Genomic DNA, 23,680 nt, shown 5'->3' on the forward strand with positions numbered 1-23,680 from the left:
AAATTAAATAATTAGATGGCTTATATAATCAATATACATTCATAACTATAGTTCATCAAATTTAGAATAAGTCTGATCAGATTTCATCAGAATATTTACTTCTATTTCCATGCAAGAATAGGGTTTTACATATGTCTGATCCAGTACCAATTCAAAATAAAAGTCTCATCCATCTACTTCTAGAGCATACATATATAAAGGATTAACTGAAAGAAACATCTAGCATTGAATATTTTATAATCCCTCTGAACAAAAAGGAAGAACAGTTAAAATGGAAAACAGGTATTAACCTATGAAATTAGTACAAATATTCTTAAGTAGCTCAGCACCTAATCCAAAAATTAATCTGTATCTAAAATATTAATTAAAAGAACCATAGAATATATATTATTCCCTAGAATGTTTCAACTTTCAAAAACTACAAATGCCAAGAGCTTTGTGTGACTTGCCTTATACCTCAGAACCTTAGATTTTTTTACCACCCACCCCACCCCTGGATTTAAAGCCTCAACTACCACCTGTTACTTGAAAGAATGAGAAATCACAGTAACTATATGAGATGCTCTTTCAAAGGCATTTATCTTTTATGAAAAGCAGGCAGTGTAGCTTTATTTGCCAAGAATTATTCTGAACAATGTCACCTCAAATTGGAAAACTGAGTGAACACATTTTAAAACCAAAATTAAATCCCTAAGAAGGAAATTCCATAAAAAAAGTTTGTTAATAAAGCCTACACTGTTCTCTACAAGTATACACTTAATTCCCTTGAGATTTTAAGACTAATACATGATTTTTATTTAGTATAAATATAGGAATTTCCACATTTAAATGTTTTCATTTATCCAAAAGAACACTCCGCAAAATAGTTACTTGTTAAAATACAAATCACTAAAAAATACTTGATCTTTGTCAAAACTGCTTACAAATAATATAAAAAACACACAAGCCTGAAAACACTTACTACTGAAGCACTTAAGGGCTGTCACAGAAAAATATAAAGAGAGTGAATTGTCTGGGATGTGCCCAGCTTCTAGTTCAAATTCTGGTTCACACAATGGTATTTATTTAGGGGGAAGGTGTGTTGTTTATGGAAAAGTCTTGTAAGACTTTCACATTTTTCTTATTTATCCTCAGATAATGTTGTAAAAATCTGCTCATCAATAAAAATGGTATAAGAAACAAGTCAATCTCTTTTCCTCCCTTTTTACTATCTATAGTTATTGGCATATCAAAGTTTTACTCAGCTTATTACACATTTACTACCCAATTGGATGCAAATACATACAGACTATGATAGGCAATGTTTAATTTAACATTGATCAATAAAATAGATTTATCCAAATGTAACAACTTCACCACAATTCTCTGAATCACACGTATTCTAAATAAAGCTACTTGGTTTCTAATATTATGCACACCACATTCCATTTTAATTATAACATTCGTCTACAAGAAACACAAGGAAAATAATTCAAAACTATGTTAGTAATTAGTTCTGGTTTGGTCCATTGTATGCAATCAGGAAAGTATAGGACTTAATTAGTTGCTACCAAATTGAAGCAATGAAAAAGGTTAAAAATCAAAGTACTTAAAATTAAAATATGGAATTACCCCCCTCCCCAATACTACAGGGACACAAAACAACAACTACTGTCCCATCAAGCAAAAGTGGAAAACAAACAGAGAGCATGTGTGTAACCTCACTTACCATCTTTTTGTTATTCTACTTCAACAGGTCAAGAAAGGTGAAGAGAGAGAAGGTAGAAGTAAGAGTCAGAAAAGGCCTAAATAAAATCCTCACTGAAATTTTTAAACATACAAGCAATAGAGACAAATTAGGTAGAGATCAGATGCAGTACTATATTTTACGGAGTTAATAATCAGGGCCAAATTAACATGGACAGTTATTACTCCTGAAAGAAAATTAACTCATTAAACAATTTAAATTTCCAGTTTTTAGTCTATCACCACATTTCAGCTAACAAAACACAAAAGTATAAGTCAATCCACTAGGCACAAGAATCCCCAAAAGTCAAATTTCTTTACTTCATTACTGAATTTAAGAACCTTAATTAAGGAAAATAAATAACAGAAAAGGTCTAGTTGAGTAGGTGGAGGGTGAGTTTAGAGTGTTTTTTTTCTAAGCTCTAGTAGTCAAGTTAAATTTTACACAGATTTCTTTTACTATTTTCTACTGGAAGAACAAATTAACTTGAGAGACTTAAAAGACTGAGCAGATTGAACAGAACTGAGCCAACAGAACACAGAATGACAAACCATACAAGCAAATGCTACTGGGGAATTCCTTAGCAAAAATGTCTTAGAATATAGGCTAGTTTCATTTCTATCACTTGGCCTTAAAAAGCAAGAAAGTGGGAGTGAAAAGATATGTAATCATTTGTGCCATGTTAGAGACTAAAATGGTTAATATGTGATGTATCTGTACACCTCAAAAATGTTATTCTCCATAAAGTAGATAAAAAAGACATTCTTTAAAAGCCTAATACTGAATAAAAACTGTGATTTCCAACTTCATTTAAAAAGCTCGTCCGTATCACTGGTATTGGCTAAATTTTAGGTCATTCATTTAAGATTAAATTCAATCAGAATGAAAGGCATTCACAAAAACAGAAGGTATCCCCCCCAAATTTCCCAAAAGAAAAGACCCTGAAAAAAAAATTATCATTTTGAACATCCCATTTGATTGTAAACAGAGGCCAGAATCATTCACTACTCTAAATCTTTAAAAATTTAACCCGGAACCTCAGTTTCGGTTGGCATCGATACTCATTATGTAACTCAATTTTCTAGTACCAAGAGCAGAGAGCTACCAAGTAGCAAGTCTCTCTCTAGCTATTACTACCTTCCTAGATATCTCAAACAAATGTCCCAAAAAGGTACACTTAACTTGTATTTCAAATGACTCATAATCTAACTGAAGTTCTATGAAAGACTGTCCAGATAGGATCAACGATGCTAGCTTGATCACAAATAATTCAGTAAAATGGCCCTTAAATTTGACTGCATTTTTTATAATCTCATCCCTAGGCCACGTAAAGAATTTAAGTCAATTGGTGACCACTGTCCTTTTGATTGTTCTGTTTTCTCTTCTTTTAAAATACTGTAATTCCCACTTCATTTCCAGTCCCTTTAATACGGAGAAAAAGCTCTCATCCTTAATGTCCAATCTCTCACGTTAAATACACGACAACCTTCCTCCGCTCTCCTTACAGTAAGAGAAATAATGCAATAATGCAAGGCCAACTCAAGATGTGAGCACCTTCTTCCTGTGCCTTATGGAAATCAGTTACTCTATTAGCGAAAAAAAGAACCAATAAAATGTATACCCTGTGTTTTCCTGACTAGCTATATTAAAAAGTAGGATAATCAGACCATGAGAAGGAAGGAAAAGTCTTAGGTCCCAACGAGACACTAACATATAATGAAAAATATATGGAACTGAAAGACATAAAAATATCAGGCTGATTTCTTTTAAACATTATATGTAATAAGGGCTTTAAGTCCCTAATACAATGTTCACATCAACATAAAAATCTTATTAAGTTTTACTCCATTCAGGGAGTAATGGCCTATCAGTTTTTGTGTCTTTCTTCAAGTGTTGATATAAATTAAAGATACAAGAAATTCTGCCTCTTTGCTTATCATGGTATCGTATCATAAAACTACTTAATTCAAAGAACACCCCACAAGTTTTAATCCTCATTTATCAATAAATAAAATATTACCTTGATTTCAATGTTTCCCACTTTGGTGGTTGATCTGATAATAGGTCTTCCAACCAAAGCTGGGAAGATGTGTTCTGGAAAGTTAGAGCCTGCATATCCGCACTTCACAAACTGAAAGAGAACAGTAAAAATGCGTTAGTGTCAAGGTATTTACCATGTCCGTTTAAAGAGAGCATCTGGAAAATACCACTTCACATTTATACAATTATTTTAAACTTCTGATGTTTTCAAATTATCCGAAGTAGTCACCCAATCTATCTTCCTTTTATTTCCTTTATGACATTGACTACTTCAGAGTTTATGTTTATTTACCAGTTAACTGCTTATTTAGTGCGCAAGTCTCCCTACTACAGGGAAAGTCTCAGAAAATCTTAAGCTGGGCAGTTCATGGTGGAGCCCAACGCCTCAAAGAGATCTCAGCACACAGTGGTCACACAAGTGAGAGACAGATTCACTCAACAAATGCTAAGAATTTTTAAAAAGAGGAATGTTAGAAACTGAACAGAACTAATGCTTCAATTATCTTTGGCAATTCACTTAAGCAACATTTACCAAAATGGGGGAGAAAATAGCATCTGGACTAGCATCATATTAAAAAAAAATATTTGGGGCATTTTTTGACTATTTACATTTTTATATTTAGATAAATGTATTTAGTGATGCCAGGTAACCAGAATTTTATATTCAGATAGTGTAGTTCTCCAGTGAGGGCATAACACAGAACCTGATAATACTTGTAAGAAACTCATACACTTCAGGGAAATACAAATCAAAACCACAATAAGATAGCACCTCACATCAGTCAGAATGGCTAAAATTAACAAGTCAGGACATGATGGATGCTGGTGAGGATATGGAGAAAGGGGAACCCTCCTACACTGATGGTGGGAATGCAAGCTGGTGCAACCACTCTGGAAAACAGCTTGGAGGTTCCTCAAAAAGTTGAAAATAGAGCTACCCTACAACCCAGCAATTGCACTACTGGGTATTTATCCTAAAGATACAAACGTAGTGATCTGAAGGGGCACGTGCACCCCAATGTTTATAGCAGCAATGTCCACAATAGCCAAACTATGGAAAGAACCTAGATGTCCACCAAGAGATGAATGGATAAAGAAGATGTGGTATATATATACAATGGAATATTATGCAGCCTTCAAAAGAAATGAAACCTTGCCATTTGTGATGACGTGGATGGAACTAGAGTATTATGCTTAGCGAAATAAGTCAATCGGAGAAAGACAACTATCATATGATATCCCTGATATGAGGAAGTGCAGGTGCAACGAGGGGGGTTTGGGGGGTAGGAAAAGAATAAATGAAACAAGATGGGATTGGGAGGGAGACAAACCGTAAGAGACTCTTAATCTCATAAAACAAACTGAGGGTTGCCGGGGGGAGGTGGGTAGGGAGAGGGTGGTGGGGTTATGGACATTGGGGAGGGTATGTGCTACGGTGAGTGCTGTGAAGTGTGTAAACCTGGCGATTCACAGACCTGTACCCCTGGGGCTAATAATACATTATATGTTTATAAAAAAATTAAAAAATTATAAAAAAAAAACTGATACACTAAGAGACTTAATAACTACAGTAAAACTGAAAATAGAACCAAAGGTTTTTAATTCTTATACCAATAATACAGCCTGTTCAGTCTTATTTTTAAGAGCAGACATTGCAAGGAAAATGCAATTAAAAACTTAAGGGCAGGAGGAGGAAGCTACAGACCAGGAAATGTTATCATAGTCTCTACCTTCTTCCTTAACAAGTCTTTATTCATGTAAGTTATATTGTACAAGGATTTTTGTGTCTACTGATAAATCCCAAGTGCCTAGAACAGTGTCTGGCACATAGGAAGTGCATACTATATAACTGACCAATAAAAATTAAAAATTTTGCTGTTGATTTGGAAGTATGATACCATGATTATTTTATTTTTTAGTTTTTTTATTTTTTATTCTTTTAAGATTTTATTTATTTATTTAACAGAGAGAGATCGCCAGTAGGCAGAGAGGCAGGCAGAGAGAGAGAGAGAGAGAGAGAGAGAGAGAGGAGGAAGCAGGCTCCCTGCCAAGCAGAGAGCCCGATGCTCTCTGAGCATCCCAGGACCCTGAGATCATGACCTGAGCCAAAGGCAGAGGCTTTACCCACTGAGCTACCCAGGCGCCCACCATGATTATTTTAATACAGAGAATTTGTTTCATCTTAAGAAAAAGTACATTGTTTCATGGCTCCAGGCCCCATACATTCTCTGAAAAGAAGGAGAAAAACAGTATCTGAGTGTGACACATGACAATAATAAGAATGTTGACAGAAACTATTAACCTACCCCTTGACAGAAAGCTACTGTGTACAAAAAACTGTTTTATTTGATGGTGGTAAAATTTAGGAATGATCTTAAACTTACTGACTTCTGACTAACCCCACCAAAATATCGAATTTTCATATTTCAAAGATCTCGCAACCTTGTTGGAAATGCTGATGAACCACATTTAACTATAAATAGCCCAGAACATTCTGCCACCCAGAATTTGAAGTGAATTTCAAGTCTTTTATAAATAGAATTTTAAAAAATATATTAAAGTCATGACTTATGCTGATTAAAGCCATGAAAAATCTGTCTGAAATACCACCTGACTTCCTATCCTCCCAGTTCACATTTACATTCTAGAATCTCCATAAAACATACTGTCCATATACATGTTCTTCCAAACCCACAAAACCTAGTCCTGGTCAGTTAACCTCTAAGTCATCAAGGCTAGGGTATTTTTCAGTTACAGCTACCTGTTTCTAAAACTTTGATACAATTCTTACTGGATTATCTTCCAAGGCAATAGTAGGATATGATGGCATAAGGAATAATCTTTTTTTTTTTTTTTTTTTAGGTTTTATTTATTTATTTGGCAGAGAGAGAGAATACAAGCAGGGGGAGCTGCAGGCAGAGGGAGAGGGAGAAGCAGGGAGCCGGATGTGGGGATGGATCCCAGAATCCCTGGGATAATGACCTGAGCCTCCCAGGTGCCCCCAACCATACCCAAATTTCTATATGAATAACATTTGTCATGATCATCAGCCTAATATCAGCATTAGTCATAATTTATCTTATATTCCAAATATAGAAACAAATACTATGTGCAGATATTAAATTGTTATGTTTACCTCAAAGTAATGAACAGATAAGGACACTGGGTGGATCAAAAGTGTCCAATACAGGCTGAAAATGCTCCCTTATATAGTTATAAATGTTTTTAAAGAAAATTATAGAATGATGAAAAAAAACCCGACAAGTTTCCAAGGGCCATCTTCAGCATATTAAATATAAACAAATGATTTGAGAGAGAAATACTATCTAAAATTGAAGGTGGGAGGACGAGCCTGGCATGGGAAACAAATCAAATCCTGGTGCACAGAGGAGGCTGTGAAGGTTGACATGCTTTCCCTCTCATTCTGAGCTACACAGACTCAGAAACACACAACATGGCAAATACATAATCACATTTGTCAATGTTTACTGATTATAAATGCTCAGATGGGTGGTTTATAGCTTAAAATTCTCATTTTAGCATATATTTGTTTGTTTGAGCATATTTTAAGGGATGAAATATTTGCAGTGTGACTAAGGTAAAAAGACATCCCTGAAATAGGAGACTCCCTGAAACTATAAAAACAATTGTAAACCCATTTATTCCTGTGCTTTACAAAATAAGGAAAGTTGGCATTTTATTCAAATTAAACATACCAATCACTTATTAATGAAATTACTTATGCAGTTTAAGCAGTAGCTTACTGGAAGCAGATGCTGCTTTAATAATCCAGTGCCAGGGGGACCTGGGTGGCTCAGTGGGCTAAGCCTCTGCCTTCAGCTCAGGTCATGATCTCAGAGTCCTGGGACTGAGCTCCGCATCAGGCTCTCTGCTCAGCAGGGAGCCTGCTCCCCCCCCCCCCCGCCGGCCTGCTGCTCTGCCTACTTGTGCTCTCTCTGTCAAATAAATAAATAAAATCTTTTAAAAAAATAATAATCCAGTGCCAGTACTCCTACATGGTATTAGATACTCGGTCAAAATGACAATAGCTGCACTATTTCATATTATTGCCAATGTGAGAGCATTAATAGCTATAATAACAAGAGTTTGATTACAATAACCTATTTTTAATAACAAAATGAATACAATTTGACATTTCCTTTCTTGCAAAAAGTCAGTACCTTAAAAAAAAATCTAATTCATGTGATAAAATGCAAAGAATACAGTCTTTTCCAAGCTACTCATTTGGTATCATTTTAATCCTTGCAATACCTCCCCCAGTCTAATCATTTTAAGTCTTGGACTTAGTTCTCTCATTGTGTGCAAGAAGGTTGAGTTTAAGAAATAGATTTTACCATATATAGTTTCCTCTTCATAGCACTGTGGTTTGAACTGACTCCCTTACTTGCCACTGAGTCATCAAATGGTAAGAACATGAACAGTATAATGTTCTTTCAAGCAAAAATGAAGAAAAAAAATCCAACTACATTTGCTCTAAAAGTATCTTTCTCCCCTCAAAAAATAAACTGGGATTTATACAGCCCCATTTGAGCTTATTTAATTTGTATTTTTCATTAATTTAATCTGATGGTATGGATATATTCATTAATTTAATTGCCTTGTGATTATTCTCATCTTAAGCCACAAAAATATTTTTTTCTATTTCAAAGCATTTTGCAGAGTGAAGACAAATTTGTTTTTGGTTTGTTCCTACTTCAAGAACTCCTAAATTCAAAATATAAACTAGCATAAATCTGATAAAGCACAGCATAAGCAACAACAAATGTGAAAATTATAAATGAAAGCATAATTATCCTAGCACAAGAAGCTACTTTGTATCATTAGACCCTAAAAATTCTACCAGTCATACAGTAAGCACACGAGTCTTTCCTGTCAGTGAACTAGCTTAATGCTGATGAAATCACCCAAGTTTGGTAACAATACACTCCAGGGACCTGGGCCCAACTCTTGAAAGACACCTAAACCTAAGCAGATCTCCAGATTTTCACCTGCGTGGCCATTTTCAGTGGTTCTATTTAGATGGAAGCTCTCTTTTAGGTTTGAATGGTTATGAAGATGAAATGCATAAATTATTGGAATCAGGTTAAGTTTTCCTCCTCTAGGCCACCCTAATGAGAGAGACCCCATCTAGTTGGGAGCTAGTGAGGAAGAGAAGCAGGACCAACATTTGATATGTGATCATAAGACTCACCCACTCTTAGAGCATTCCAATTAGGGCCTGCCAGCGGGGATAAAAAAAAATCATCAATTTCTCAAATAGCCTATAAGCCTAAAACCTAAAATGTGTTAAGAGACCAGTTGCTTTAGGGTAACAACTATTTATGCAAGTTTTTAGAAATTAAAATTGAACATCTTCTGTAATATTTAGTTGTAGATAACTCAGTATAGGTTCAGGTACCGAAACAAAATCAAGAGGACTATGAAATATAAGCAGTAAGAAATAGAGAATTTCTGTGTTTAGAATCCTCTAAATTTTCAGATATCACAGCATTCCTAGCTACATATTACATCAGAACTGTCTCTTCATTTGAAGCCAATCATGTCTACAGAAAATCCGGATAAAATTTTAAAGTAACTAGAAATCTAACACCAAATACATAAATTTTGTTCAAATTAACTACATTTTTCCTTTACTGATCTCTTAAGGTACAAGATTCTTAAACTAAGGATTAGCCATAAGCCTAATCAATAACAATCAGCTTTCTAACTCAGGTAAACTAATGAAATAGTAACAAAAATCAACTCATGGCTAACATTCCTATTCTAACTGAATATCAACAAACTCATACACTACAAATACAGAGCTCGTTGCCCTTCGAAGAGGAGGAATCACTGAAATATAACTGGCTCTGATTTCTAAAGATTATCAGACATACTTAAAAAAATATTTTAAATTCAATTTTTAAAGCTTTAAATTTTTTAGAGGTCGATTTCAGACTACAGGGGGAATCAGGCTACCTTTTTTTTTTTTTTTTAAAGCATCTTTAACTGGGTTTTAGCTGTAAAAGCAATAAATGTTTATAGTTAATTTGGTTTAAAGATAGTCTCACATGTTTTGTTTTTTTTTTTAAGATTTTATTTATTTTTTTGACAGATCACAAGTAGGCAGAGAGAGAGAGAGAGAGAGAGAGAGAGGAGGAAGCAGGCTCCCTGCAGAGCAGAGAGCCCGATGCGGGACTCGATCCCAGGACCCTGAGATCATGACCTGAGCTGAAGGCAGAGGCTTAACCCACTGAGCCACCCAGGCGCCCCGTGTCTCACATGTTTTGTTAAAAAAAACAAAACAGAGCACTTCCCAATAATTCCTGTGCTTTAAGGAGAAAAATAATTCAGAAGAGTCATGAAGTCTTTCCTATCTTCCCTCATTCTTATCCCCAGGCTCACAGGTAACCACTACAAACATATCACTCCCTCTAAAAGTTCCATGTACAAGTTCGTGGACACATAGACATATTTAATAAAATAAAGAACATTCACATAAATGGGATCATTCTAAAACTTCTTTTTTAACTTAACAATAAACCTTAGATATTTCCACAGTGGTGAATCTGCCTTTTTTTTAAGTATACCATTCTGTATGGATGCCCCATTATATGATAACCCTTATTACTCTCATGTTTTTAACTTAGTTCATATAAAACTAGTGTGATCATTGCTTGTAAAAGTCTGTAGCACAATAAGCGCAGTATTATGTCAGTAAATATCAGCTCCTTTTTTCCCCCTCAACAATCCACTTTCCAAAATGTTTTAATGTTCAAGTAAAATCTGGATGCCTGGGTGGCTCAGTGGGTTAAGCCTCTGCCTTGGCTCACTCGGGTCATGATCCCAGGGTCTTGGGATCCACCCCATATCGGTGGCCGGGGAGCCTGCTTCCCACCCCCCTCTCCCTGCCAGGTACTCTGCCTACTTGTGATCTCTGTCAAATGAATAAATAAAATCTTTAAAGAAAAAAAAGTTCAAGTAAAATCTTTTTTGTTTTTGTTTTTTTTTTTTTTTCAGATGTACAACATAGTGACATATATAGGACATATAGGACAACTATATGTTATGCTATGCTCACCGTGGGTGTAGCTACCATATAATGCTATTCAGTACCTCTGACTATATTCCCTAAGCTGTACCTGTCATCCCCGTGATTTACTCACTCCATAACTGGAAGTCTATTTTAATTCATATGTTACATTTATGGAAAAAGAGGAGAAAAGTCACAAAATATTGCAACTCCAAAATGGTTAGAAATCATTGTAATGCAGGGGGAAATGCTCACTATAGAACTCATCCCAATTAGGTAACATTTCTGTCTTCCAATGTTCTACTCTAAGTTTTTTTTAAATGGGGGCGGGGAGTTGAAAGCAACAACTTTCCATTGATTTCTAAATCACTGTTTTAGCCAGATTTTTACAATCATTTGCCTTTTTGAATCTTAAAGACTAACATGATCTGTGTTCTGCATCTAAGGAAAAAAATGGGGGGAGGGGGGTAACAAAATTGGTTAACTTCCCCCAAGGTCCACAATTTAACACCTGGGCCTTAAAGTGGTCTTCGATCCCCCAAGATCAATAGAACATACTGTCTCTGCGGGGCTGCACCGAGGCCAAATTCCCAGCATGCAGAACAAAAAGTAAATGATGCTTTGCTCAACTGCACCCCCCGCCCCCAAACTGCGAAAGGGCTGCGGCTCGTTGCATGACAGCACTTCCCTTTTTCTTTAAACCCATTTCCTGCCTCCCGTTCGGTATCGTCAATGATACAGGAAGAGGAAGGCCTCTGGGTCTTTCTCCTTTCTACAGAACCGGTGACCCTGGGGAATGGAACCCTTATCGAACAAACCTACCCAGTCTTTTACCCCTCCAGCCCTTTAGCCAAAGTGTCCCCATTCGGGCGCGGCGCCGGCCGCCGCCGGGCAGCAAGCTGGATCCCCCTCCAGTGTCGGCCTTTCCCACCGCCTCACCCCGAGTCGCGGAGGTGGCAGGATCGGGGAGACCAGAATGGGATCGGTCCGCTTACTCCCCACGCCCGCCAAGGCCGGAAGCGCTGCTCCGCGCCCCCTGGTCCCGGCTGCCCGAGGGCCCAGGGGTGCAACCCCTACCACCGAGGGCCCACGCGCCACTAGCACATCCCCGCCCCGGCTTGAGGCCACGACTTCCCCGCCGGCGCTTACCCCGGTGCCGTTGTCGCACACCACCACCTTCCTGCCCTGGCTGTCCATCGTCGGTCCGGAAGAGAGCCGCCGCCGCCGAACGACCTAATCCCCCACTGCCCGACCCTTTCCTGTTCCTCCTCCTTCTTCGCGGCCCCTCCTTCGGGCCAACTTTCTTCCCCCAACCGGAAGTCAACGCCCGGCCCCACCCGCCATTTAAGACACAGCCTGCACGGAAGGGGTGGGTGTGGGAGGGAGGAGGCCGAGACTGGCAGTAGTGAGACCCAATAAGAAACGTTTAAGTTTGAAGCCCCGCCCACAACTCCTGTTTCAGCTTCGGCTCCCTCTCAGCGGTCGTGGTCACCGCCCACCCAGCTTCTTCCTTATGGCTTCTAGTTCCTGGAGCTTCGCGGGGCTTTAATGGCGGCTGATTTAGTGGACGTTGAGGCCCAAGGCGCTGCAGGAGGTGAGGGCCTCCCTTATCCGTCTGCCAAAAAGAGGCAGGCAGGTGAAGGACACTGGATCTGTGCGAGATGGCAGTGGAATGTAGAGAGGAGACAGCCTGGAGGGTGGAAGGCAGGGGAAACAAACCTGGACATCTCTGTTGAACCCACCGTTGAGCATGGTTTGGTGTGTCATGGCTTCTAGGGCTCTTCAGGGAACAGAGCTGGGATGGATACACGCATATGAAGTCATGCGTTTATACTGATACCTCCAATTCCAGTCCAACCCTTTTTTGCCCAATTTGCCCTTAGTCAAGAGAGCAGGAGTGGACACCTATCTTTTCAGGCCCCTCGTTCACCAGTTCTTGTCCAGCAGCACCATGTTTCTTCGCACCTCTTCACTGTATGTACCTATTTGAACCCAGAGTCTCGACTTTGAAATCAGACAGCCTCAGTTTCAAATATGGCTCTGCCACTCAAGGATTCTGTGATTTGGATTTATCTTTGCCTATGCATACGAATACTAACCTCTACTTCCACGGGTGGTTGTGAAGGTAAAAGTCTATGCATGGAGTATCTATCTATTCAGTGGTAGTTATTGATTATTATTTACATACTTCTAAATGTATAGTTCTTTCTACGTATAATGCCTCTCCTTTTTTTTTTTTTTAATCAATCAGGAGACTTCTCATGCTCTAAGATCCAGTTGTCACATCTATGAAGACTTTGCTGATAACCATCAAGAGGCTCCTTACTCTTTCTTCACTAATTAGTTTACCATGGACATATGAATAATATTCTTGTGCTTTTGACATTCAACAAATTTTGGATGAGTGATGTTAAAATTTATCTTGAAAAAATGCCAGCATTTTTGAGAGGTGAGAACTAGAATTGTGCCTTCCACATGGCTGTACATGTGCACTGACTAGATTAAAGCTTGGATCATAAACCCCTCAGTCCTAGTATTCTAATACTAGGCTGCCTCTCAGTTCTCACTTTGTTCTTTTATTAGACCTGTCGTTTTCAAACCTTTATAAGGGCTTAGGCAGCTTTATTTGAATTTAATCTTTCTAAAAAAAAAAAAAAAAGATTTACTTATTTATTTATTTTAGAGAGTGTGTGCAGGATCATGGGAGGTGCAGAGGAAGAGAGAGACTCCTCAAGCAGACTCCCCGCTGAGTGTGGAGCCTGATGCTGGCAGGGCTCAATCCTAGGACCCTAAGATCATGACCTCAGTCGAAATCAAGAGTCCACCACTTAACTGACTGAGCTGTCCAGGTGTGCCCCCTCAAATTAATCTTACATGGAACCTCAACATATAAAATAAATTAAAGCTGCCATAGGAGTGAAAAGTTTGAGAAATTAGAATGGATAGAAGGCTTCAGGGAAATATGTCTTCTCTGCACCTGTTTCAGTAGTTGTTGAGGTACCTTAGCCTGCTGAATAGTGCATTAGTTCACAAATTACACATCTGCCTTTTGTGGCCCCAGTGCCTGGCGCTGTAAAATTTTCCCGGAAGTATATTTATTTGGTCTCAGCAAATTGAACTCAAGTATTGCTGTGTCCTTTTATTTTTCCTCTCTGTGCTTTTTTTTTTTTTTTTTTTACTGTTTAAGAGATTATATTTTGGGTTTTTTTTCTGATTATAAAAATAGTACATGCAGATGACAGAAAATATCAACAAATATCCATTTGTTATACTAATGGAAATGCAGCAAACCCTTGACCATGCAAATTCAGATGCAGCACTACTGGTGACTGGTTCCTACCTTCTATACCAGGTGAAACCTGATCATTTCACTTTCCTCAAAATAATGTGATTACATATTTTAGGTGATTATTTTGGGGGAGGAGGAGAGGGAGTCTTCATATCTATCCTCTTTCATGGTTTTTTGTATATTATTCCACACAAAAATCTTACTAAACAGATATTCCCATTTTACACATGAAAAATGAGGGCTTGGGGTGCCTGGGTGGCTCAGTGGGTTAAGCCTCTGCCTTCAGGTCAGGTCATGATCTCAGGGTCCTGGGATCGAGCCCCGCATCGGGCTCTCTGCTCAGCGGGAAGCCGGCTTCCCCCTCTCTCTCTGTCTGCCTACTTGTGATCTCTCTCTCTCTGTCAAATAAACAAATCTTAAAAAAATAAAAAGAAATGAGGGCTTTAAAATATTAAGTCCTGTAAGGTCATAGGATATGAAGTATATATAACAGATACCAGTATGTTGTTTCTTGTCATCAGTGAATATTCTGAAGTTGAAAGAATATTAGAAAAATCCAAATGAATTTAATACAAGACCGATACACTGAAAACTACGAAACATTGTTTAGAAAAATTAAAGAAGATCTAGATAAGTAAACATACCATGTTCATGGATTGAACACTCATTGGTTTGGTTTGGTTTTTAAAGATTTTATTTATTTATTTAACAGAGAGATAGAGAGGACAAGTAGGCAGAGTGGCAGGCAGAGGGAGAGGAAGAAGCAGGGTCTCCACTGAGCAGGGAGCCCAAAGCAGGGCTTGATCCCAGGACCCCAGGATCATGACCTGAGCTGAAGGCAGCTGCTTAACTGACTGAGGCCTGCAGGTGCCCTGAACACTCATAATTAAGATGACAGTTCTCTTCAAATTGCTCTGTAAATTGAAATGTAATCTCTATCAAAACCCCAGCAGCCTTTTTTTTTTTTAAGAAACCAACAAGTTTGATCCTGAAAGTTACATGGAAATGCAGAATAGCCAGAATAGCCAAAACAATTTTGAAAAGGAAAAGCAAAAGTGGCAGACTTCCACTGATTTCAAAACTTATTATAAGGTACAGTAATGAAGACAGTATGATATTTTCACAAGGATGGACATATAAATCAATGGTACAGAATAGACAGCCCAGAAATAAACTTACATTTATGGCCAATTGGTTTTCAACAAATCTGCTGAAACAATTCAGTGGGGAAAGGGCAATTTTTTTTTAAACAAATAGTACTTGGGCAACTAGATATTCTTATATGTGGAGAAAAAAAAGAACTTTGATCCTTGCTTTACACTATACACAAAAATTAATTCAAATGGATCATAGATTTAAATTTAGAAGAGCAGGTGAGCCTGGCTGGCTCAGTTGGAGGAGCATACAACTCTTTGTCTTGAGGTTGTGAGTTTGAGCCCCACATGGAGTGCAGGGATTATTTTTAAAAATCTTTTAAAAGTTAAGGTGGGGCGCCTGGGTGGCTCAGTGGGTTAAAGTCTCTGCCTTGGGCTCAGGTCATGATCCCAGGGTCCTGGGATCAAGCCCCGCATCGGGCTCTCTGTTCTGTGGGGAGCCTGCTTCCCCCTCCCCCTCTGCCTGCCTCTCTGCCTACTTGTGATCTCTGTCTGTCAAATAAATAAAATCTTTTAAAAAAAATTAAAGATAAAAATAAATAAATTTAGGAGAGCTAAAACTATAAGTTCTGGGAAAAAAAGATGAGAAAAATCTTTTGTTGTTAAGCAAAGATTGCTTAGACATAACACCAAAATCATGATTCATAAAATAAAAAAATGATAAATTGGACTTAACAGAAATTTAAAAGTTTAACTCATGTATTAAGAAAACCAAAGGACAAGCCACAGACCAAAAGATTTTTGCAAATTATATATTCAACAAAGAACTTGTATCCAGAATAAATTAAGAACACATAATAATAATAAGATAAATTATCTAATATTAAAAGTGGGTGAAAGATTTGAATAGGCATTTCACCCAAGAAGTTTTATGAATGACTAATAAGCACATGGAAAGATACTCAACGTCATTAATCATTAGGGAAATATAAATTAAAACCATAATGAAAGTGGTGGCCTGCAGGCAGTAAGGCCACAGGTGGACTGGGTCTTATGCTCCTCCACCAGACTGGTAATGCCCCACCAGGCACTCCAGCTGGGACCACTGGGCAGGCTGCCCTCAAGGCCAGTGAGAGCTGCCAGGCAAGAGCCTTGCACTCCTGCACAGTTTTGGCATTTTCTTGCAGGGGCTGCTCTGTGCAGTGGCCTTTGGCATGTTGGTGCTCAAACCTAAGAACCAAAGCATGAAAGAAGTCCCTAGAGTATATGGTTTTTAGACACTTCCAAACAAGTCATAGGAATATTACTCATCCACTTTGCAAATGTGTACCTAGCAGATCTCATCAAATAGGACCCTTGTTCACTTCAGCTTTCTCTTGAGACACAACTGTTAGCAAGTTGCTCATCTCTGTGGACACGCAAGCCATGAGCATCTTAGTTGAGTAGCAGCAGTGGGAGCCCCTGCATTTGGACAAATGTGGAGACCCGCTGCAGTGTGGAGCCCAGGTCCAGCAGTGTGCTTTTACATCTTGATCATGATTTTTGGGAAGTCACCTTCATCGTCCTCATACTTCAGTGGAAAAAGGTGGCCCATTGAGTCCCACTGAAAACCCGGATCTGAAATTGGCCATCATCATGCTGATTGCCCTTTTCTTTGTTAATGCTTTAATGTTTTGGGTAGTAGACTACACTCTTAAGAAGTTGAAGAAAGAATACAATATTTTACAAAACCATAGTATCATTGTATCTAGGAAAAATTAGCAGTAACTCCATATCATCTAACATTCAGTCCATATTTGTATTTCCCTAGTTGTCCCTACCATGTTTATAGCTGTTTTTCTTCCTAAACCAAGATCCAATCAGGGCTCAGATATTATGTTTGTTGTTATGTCTCTCTCTTTTTAAAATAAAAAGATTGATTTATTTAGTTGAGAGAGAAAGAGAGCACGAGTGGGAGGGGCAAAGGGAAAGAGAGAGAGGATCTCAAGCAGACTCTACCCTGAGCATGGATGGAGCCCTAGGCAGGCTCCCATGAGATCATGACCTAAGCAGAAACTAAGAGTTGATGCTCAACTGACTGAGCCATACTGGAACCCTTTGTTAATCCCTTTAATCTCTTAATCTAGAATAGTCATCCTACTTTTTTTTTCACGGCATTAACTTTTTGAAGAGTTCAGATCATTTGGCTATAGAAATGTTCCATGATCTGGATTTGTATGAATGCTTTTTTGTGGTTGGTTAAATTTTTAAGTGATGTTTATGCATAATGTTGTTATGGCATTTGATGATACTATAGATAGGATGTGTTACATGGATATTCTTTGCTTTTGGCAATATAAAATTAACATTGTATTGATATCAGAACCAGGCAAAAATCTTGCAATACTATCAATAATGCTATTGTCTGGATTTAGATCTAGCCTAGAAAGAGTACAATTTTTATACACACATATGCACACACAGAAAAGCAGGAATCTGTGATTTGTGATTCCATATCTGTTGGGGAAGGGAATAAATACTATGAAAGTTAATATACTAAATGTTTTACTATCCAAGTTCCTGACTTTATTTATTTATTTATTCACTCACTCATTCATTTATTTATTTAAATTAGGCTCCTGCCCAATGTGGGGCTTGAATTCATGACCCTGAGATGAAGAGTTACATGTTTTACAGACTGAGCCAGCCAAGTGCCCTTTTTCTCAATGTCATTTAGCCTCTTACTTGTTTTTGGATTCTCTGTATAACATAAATACATCTCAGGGTTAGAGGAAAATAATTTGAGGAGTTTATGCATTTTATGATACAACAGCTTTAAGGGTTTTTTAAAAAAGATTTTATTTATTTGTTTTAGAGAGAGCGTGCGGTGGCGGGGCGGGGAGAGGGGTAGCTGGAGAGGGAAAGAGAGAATCTTATGCCGACTCTGTTTTGGGTGTGGAGCCCAGCATGGGGTTAGATCTCATAACCCTGAGATCACAACCTGAGCTGAAATTAAGAGTTGGATGCTCAACTGACTGAGCCACCCAGGCACCCCTAAGTTATCTTTTAATAATTGACCTGATTACTATTTTTGGCTTTTATTGTGGAAAATTTCAAACAAATATAAAAGTATAATAAAATGAACCCTATGAGTCCATCAGCTAACTTCTGCAGTGATGGTCTTTCTGCTGTTCTTGTTTCATCAATTTTTCTTCACACACAGTTTTGTTGTTCTTGTTTGGTGGGAGTATTTTAAAGCAAATATCAGGGATCATACCTTACCTCTTTTAAATGCTTCAGTATGTGTTTCTAACACATAATGACTTTAAAAATATAATCACAATAACATTATTATACCCCCCAAAATTAACAAATTCTTATTATCTCTTAATACTCAATCCATATTTAGCTTTCCCTAGTTGTCCTCTTTCTCTTTTTCATTTGTTTTTTTTTCTATTTCTTTTTCTTTTTTAAAAACATTTTATTTATTTGACAGAGAGAGAGAGACAGCGAAAGATGGAACACAAGCAGGGGGAGTGGGAGAGGAAGAAGCAGGCCTCCTGCCGAGCAGGGAGCCCAATGTGGGGCTCAATCCCAGGGCCCTGGAATCATGACCTGAGCTGAAGGCAGACGCTTAACAACTGAGCCATCCAGGTGCCCTTCATTTTTTTTTTTCAATCAATATCTAAATAAGGCCTGCACATTGCGTTCAGTTGATATGTCTCTGAAGCCTATTTTAGTCTATGACACTTCCCTCTCTCTTTCCTTACACCATATTTTGGGTGAAGAAACAGGATCTTTTGTCCTCTGGAATTTCCTGATTCTGGATTTGGCTGATTGTATCCATGCAATGTTGTTTGTCTTGTTCCTCTAGCCTCCATATTTTCGAGAAATTGGTGGTTAGATCTAGAAGTTTGATTAGATGTAGGTTCAACTATTTTGGTAAAAGTGTTTCATAGGCAGTGATGTACTTTTATTGTAGTGAAGTACAGAGATGTACTTTTATTGCATCACATATGAAGAAACACAATGCGTGGATGTCCCACAGTTAGTGATGTTAATTTTAAGATTATTCAGTGGATTTTGGTTTTATTGAATGATATATTAGAGAGTTCCCCATGAGTTTGCCACTTAATAGTTAAAGCAGTCATCAACGATTGTTGCCTGATTGGATCAGGAAGCAATCAAGTAGTTTGCCTGACCCATAATTTCTCATTTCCAAAGCTAATAGGTTTTGACCTAATTAGCCACTGCAGTTGCTTTCCAATAAAATTATAGCTTTAAAACTAGGTTAATTAAATGAATTTTTAGAAATCAAAAAACAAATCTCACAGGCACTTAGTGTGTATAAGCTATAGCTTTAGTTGGCATTTTAGTTGTGATAGTTCTCATTCAAAAGGTTCATATTTCTCCCCTCATTTCACCATATACAAAAATTAACTTGAAACAGATTAAAGATTAAATTTAAGAGGTAAAACTATGAAACTCTTTTAATCACTTAAGGGGTAAGGATGCCTGGGTGGTTGGTTAACTGTCCAACTCTTGGTTTTGGTTTAGGTTGTAATCCCATAGTCGTGAGATCAAGCCCCACATTGGCTCATGCTCAGTGTGAGCACTGAGATCTTGAGATCTCCCCCGCTGCCCCTCCTACTCCTGTTCTCTCTCTCTCTCTCTAATAAATAAATAACTCTTAAAAAAAAAAAAAAAACACAGGGGGCACCTGGGTGGCTCAGTTGGTTAAGCCACTGCCTTTGGCTCAGGTCATGATTCCGGAGTCCTGGGATTGAGTCCCGCATCGGGCTCCCAGCTCCGCAGGGAGTCTGCTTCTCCCTCTGACCTTCCCCGCTCTCATGCTCGCTCTCTCTCTCTCTCTCAAATAAATAAATAAAATCTTTTAAAAAAATAAAAAATAAAAAAATTTTTAAAACCACAGGGGGTAAATCTTTATAACCTTGATTTAGGCAATAGTTTCTTACATATGATACAAAAGCACAAGCAATAAAAGAAGAATTAGATAAATTGGACTTAATCAAAATTAAAAACATTTGTGCTACAAAAGATACCATCAAATGAGTGAAAAGGCAACTCACAGGATGGGAGAAAATACTGGCAAATTGTAAACCTGATAAGGGACTTGTATCTAGCATATATAAAGAAATTTTAAAATTCAATAATAAAGAAGAACTAAACCAATTTGAAAATAGGAAAAGGATTTGAATAGACATTTACCCAAAGATATACAAAATGGCCAATAAAGTCATGAAAAGAAACAGAATTATTAATATCACAGAAACATTAGGTAAATGCAAATCAAAACCACAGTGAGGTTTCACTTCACACTCACTAGTATGGTTGTAATCAAAATGACAGATAATAACAAGTCTTGACAAGGATGTGGGGAAATTAGAATCCTTATCTATTGCTGGTAGGAATGTAAAATGGTGCTGGTGAGAATGTAAAATGGTACTGCTGCTTTACAAAGCAGGATGAAAGTTACTCAAAAGGATAAACACATTTAACATATGACCTAGCCATTCTACTCCTAGATATATAACAGAGAAATGAAAACATATGTGCATACAAAAAGTTGTACATAAATGTTCATAGCAACATTGTTCATAATAGCCAAAAGTGGATACAACCCAAATGTCCATCAACCAATGAATGGATGAACAAAAGGTAGTGTGTTTATATACACAAAATGGAATATTATTCAGCTGCAAAGAGGAGTTTAGTATTAGTACTGTTACATGTTATTACATGGATGAAACTTGAAAACATTATGCTAAGTGAAGGAAGCCAATTACAATTCCATCTATAATTTATAATTCCATTTATATGAGATATCTGGAATGGGCAAATTTGTAGGAACAGATGGTAGATTATGGCTGACTATGACTAGGTTGGTGAATTGTGGGGAAGGAACAGAGAACTGAGGAATGACTGCTAATGAGTATATGGTTTCTTTTTGGGCTAATATTCTAAATTTGCTTGTGGTGTTGGTTACAGTATTTACTTTTTTGTTTTGTTTTGTTTTATTGGGATGAAATTAACATATAGTGTTTATATATTTTAAATAAGTGAATTTTATGGTATGTGTATTAGATCTCAATAAAACCTTTTTTTTTTTTTAAACCTTTCAGGATAAAGGCTAAAGCAGTTCATTTTACAGGTGAAGAGAATTGCAAGTACAAAGACTCCCTGGGGCTAAAACAAGGAATGAACAAACGAACAAAAGAAAGAAAGAAAGAGGACACTTGGGTGGCTCAGTGGGTTGAACCTCTGCCTTCAGCTTGGGTCATGATCTCAGGGTCCTGGGATTGAGCCCCGGGCTCTCTGCTCAGCAGGGAGCCTGCTTCTCCCTCTCTCTCTGCCTACTTGTGATCTCTCTCTGTCAAATAAATAAATAAAAATCTTTATTAAAAAAAAAAAAAGAATTCCATGACTGATGGTAGAACAAAATCCCAAGAAATCTGCTGTGCATCACTCTAGAGTCTGAATCAGGACAGTGTACTTTAGGAGGGAAATCAAGCTCTCCCTCTCTCCCCACATATACATAAACATTAGATTATCTGATTTATTTTAAGGCCTTGAGGGGTGTCTATGTGGCTTAGTCATTAAGTGTCTGTCTTTGGCTCAGGTCATGATCCTGGGGACCTAGAATTGAGTCTAGCATCAGGCTCTCTGCTCAGTGGAGAGTCCGCTTCTCTGTCCCCCTGCACCTTTTCCCCTCCCCTGGCTTGTGCTCTCTCTCTCTCTCTCAAATAAGTAAATAAAAATCAAAATTAAAGATTTGGGAGCTGTACATATGTACTTCTAGTGGAGAGTTTTATGATAAACTAGTGATTCCTTCTTAAACAGAGGAAAAATAAGACATTGATTAAATCCAGGGGAAATTTTTAAATTGTAACACAAAAGAAATATTATCATATATACTACATGGCTCAGTATGAGTGTAAATACCAAATAATGGTCTAATCAAATATTATAATAATTGGATGCTAGGAGGATGAGGGGAAGGGAAGTGTATGTGTGCTGGGGAGGAGTTGTAATGGAATTAAATGACCTTTCATAGTAGATGGTTAAGGGATGGTGTTTAAACTGAAAAAGATCAGGCACCTGGGTGGCTCAGTCAGTTAAGAGTCTGCCTTCAGCTGAGGTCATGATTCCAGGGTCCTAGGATTAAGTCCCACATTGGGCTCCTGCTCCTCAGGAAGTGTGCTCCTCCCTCTGCCCCTCCTCTCACTCAATCTCTCTTGCTCTTGTGCTCTCTCTCTCTCCCAGATAAATAAATAAAATCTTAAAAAAATAATAAACTGAAAAAGATCAAGAAATAGCTGAAGAAGCGTGTTCAAATATAAGGACTAAAGTATCAGAAGAAACAACTAAGAATTGAAGGTAGTTGTTTTGGGGAAGCAGAAGTTCAGAGTAGAAGGGTAAGGCCAGCACTGGCTGTTCAATATTATAAGCTTTGTAAAACCATTTGACCTTTTTTTTTTTTTTTTTAGATTTATTTATTTATTTATTTATTTTCGAGAGAGCATGCGTGTGAGCCAGGGGAGGGGCAGAGAAAGAGGGAAAGAATCTCAAGCAGACTCTCCTCTGAGCACAGAGCCCATCAAGGGGCTTGATCTATCGACCCTGAGATCATGACCTGGGCCAAAACCAAAAGTTGGTCACTTAACCAACTGAGCCCCTCAGGAACCCCTAGACTTTCCCCCCAAACTTTCCCAGGTTATTTAATCAAGTTGCTTACAATATACACATTCTTGAGCACACCCCATTGTAGCAACATTGTTATTTTCCAAAATTTTCTGCACTCAACTTAAAAGGTGTTCCTTCCCAAGAAACTGAACTTTTCCATCAAATGCGCTTGCTCAAACAGGAGAATTGGGTTCGTAACATGGATTCATTGCAAACTTTATGTATAAATCACAGTCATCAATAAAGAAGTTCTTTATTCCATCTTCTTTCCTTCTCTCAGGAAGCCGAAGAAATCGCACGTGACCTGCACAAACAAATAATGAAACAAACCAGTCCTTGAATTGGTCCAAAGCATGCCCGTCTGTATGGTTGGGCAGCCGCATGTTCTCAGCTATGGGGCTGAGGGCAGTGTGAGTGATGAGCCAGTTCAGATGACAATGATCATCGCTGGATTCTGCTTTTCCAGGTGGCAAAAACTCCATTTTAAAAACTGGATTATCAAGGTGGCCAGCAATTATAAAGCAGAAGCTTTCAGACATTGTCTTCAACCGAGCTCCGGCGGCGGAACAGTCAGTCAGTGTCCACCGCAGACCCGGGCTGGGCAGCCTCTGCTGGAACTCCCTGAAAACCATTTGACTTTTGTAACCTGTGTGTGTGTGTGTGTGTGTGTGTGTGTCTATGTCTGTGTGTAGAGTGTTGGTGGAATACACAGTACTAAATAAAATGGCTGATTTTTTGCTTTTTGGCTTTCTTTTTTATCAAGGCATCCCTACCCTAGGCAACATAAATTGTAAGATCACAGTGTATCTTGCTTA

The 23,680-nt window shown here is 38.0% G+C and overlaps 2 protein-coding genes and 1 pseudogene across 3 annotated transcripts in view; 1 reads left to right on the forward strand and 2 right to left on the reverse strand.

Moving 5' to 3' along the window:
- ACTR2 (actin related protein 2) overlaps positions 1-12,082 on the reverse strand; it is a 37,677-nt gene extending 25,595 nt beyond the window's left edge. Inside the window, exons 1-3 of one of the 2 annotated variants that reach the window (XM_032873769.1) lie at positions 11,949-12,082; positions 3,747-3,857; positions 1,709-1,723 (exon numbers count right to left, since the gene is read on the reverse strand). In XM_032873769.1, the coding sequence (XP_032729660.1) occupies positions 1,709-1,723; positions 3,747-3,857; positions 11,949-11,996 (174 nt within the window). In that variant the 5' untranslated portion in view covers positions 11,997-12,082. The remainder of the gene's footprint in view (positions 1-1,708; positions 1,724-3,746; positions 3,858-11,948) is intronic. The other variant, XM_032873770.1, reaches the window with a different exon arrangement.
- A 3,348-nt stretch (positions 12,083-15,430) lies between these two features.
- Positions 15,431-16,943, forward strand: LOC116877092 (annotated as a pseudogene).
- Positions 16,944-23,038: 6,095 nt separating this feature from the next.
- Positions 23,039-23,404, reverse strand: LOC116877116 (trafficking protein particle complex subunit 2-like). Its single transcript, XM_032873608.1, has one exon. It carries the CDS (start codon positions 23,402-23,404, stop codon positions 23,039-23,041), a length of 366 nt encoding a protein of 121 aa, XP_032729499.1.
- Positions 23,405-23,680: the final 276 nt, after the last annotated feature.

This window comes from Lontra canadensis, unplaced genomic scaffold (assembly GCF_010015895.1).
Source record: "Lontra canadensis isolate GAN:19392208 unplaced genomic scaffold, GSC_riverotter_1.0 scaffold50, whole genome shotgun sequence".
NCBI lineage: Eukaryota > Metazoa > Chordata > Mammalia > Carnivora > Mustelidae > Lontra > Lontra canadensis.

Bases quoted from the DNA above. Each gene is read 5' to 3' on its own strand.
- LOC116877116 (XM_032873608.1), bottom strand. From the start codon at position 23,404: ATGTCTGAAAGCTTCTGCTTTATAATTGCTGGCCACCTTGATAATCCA.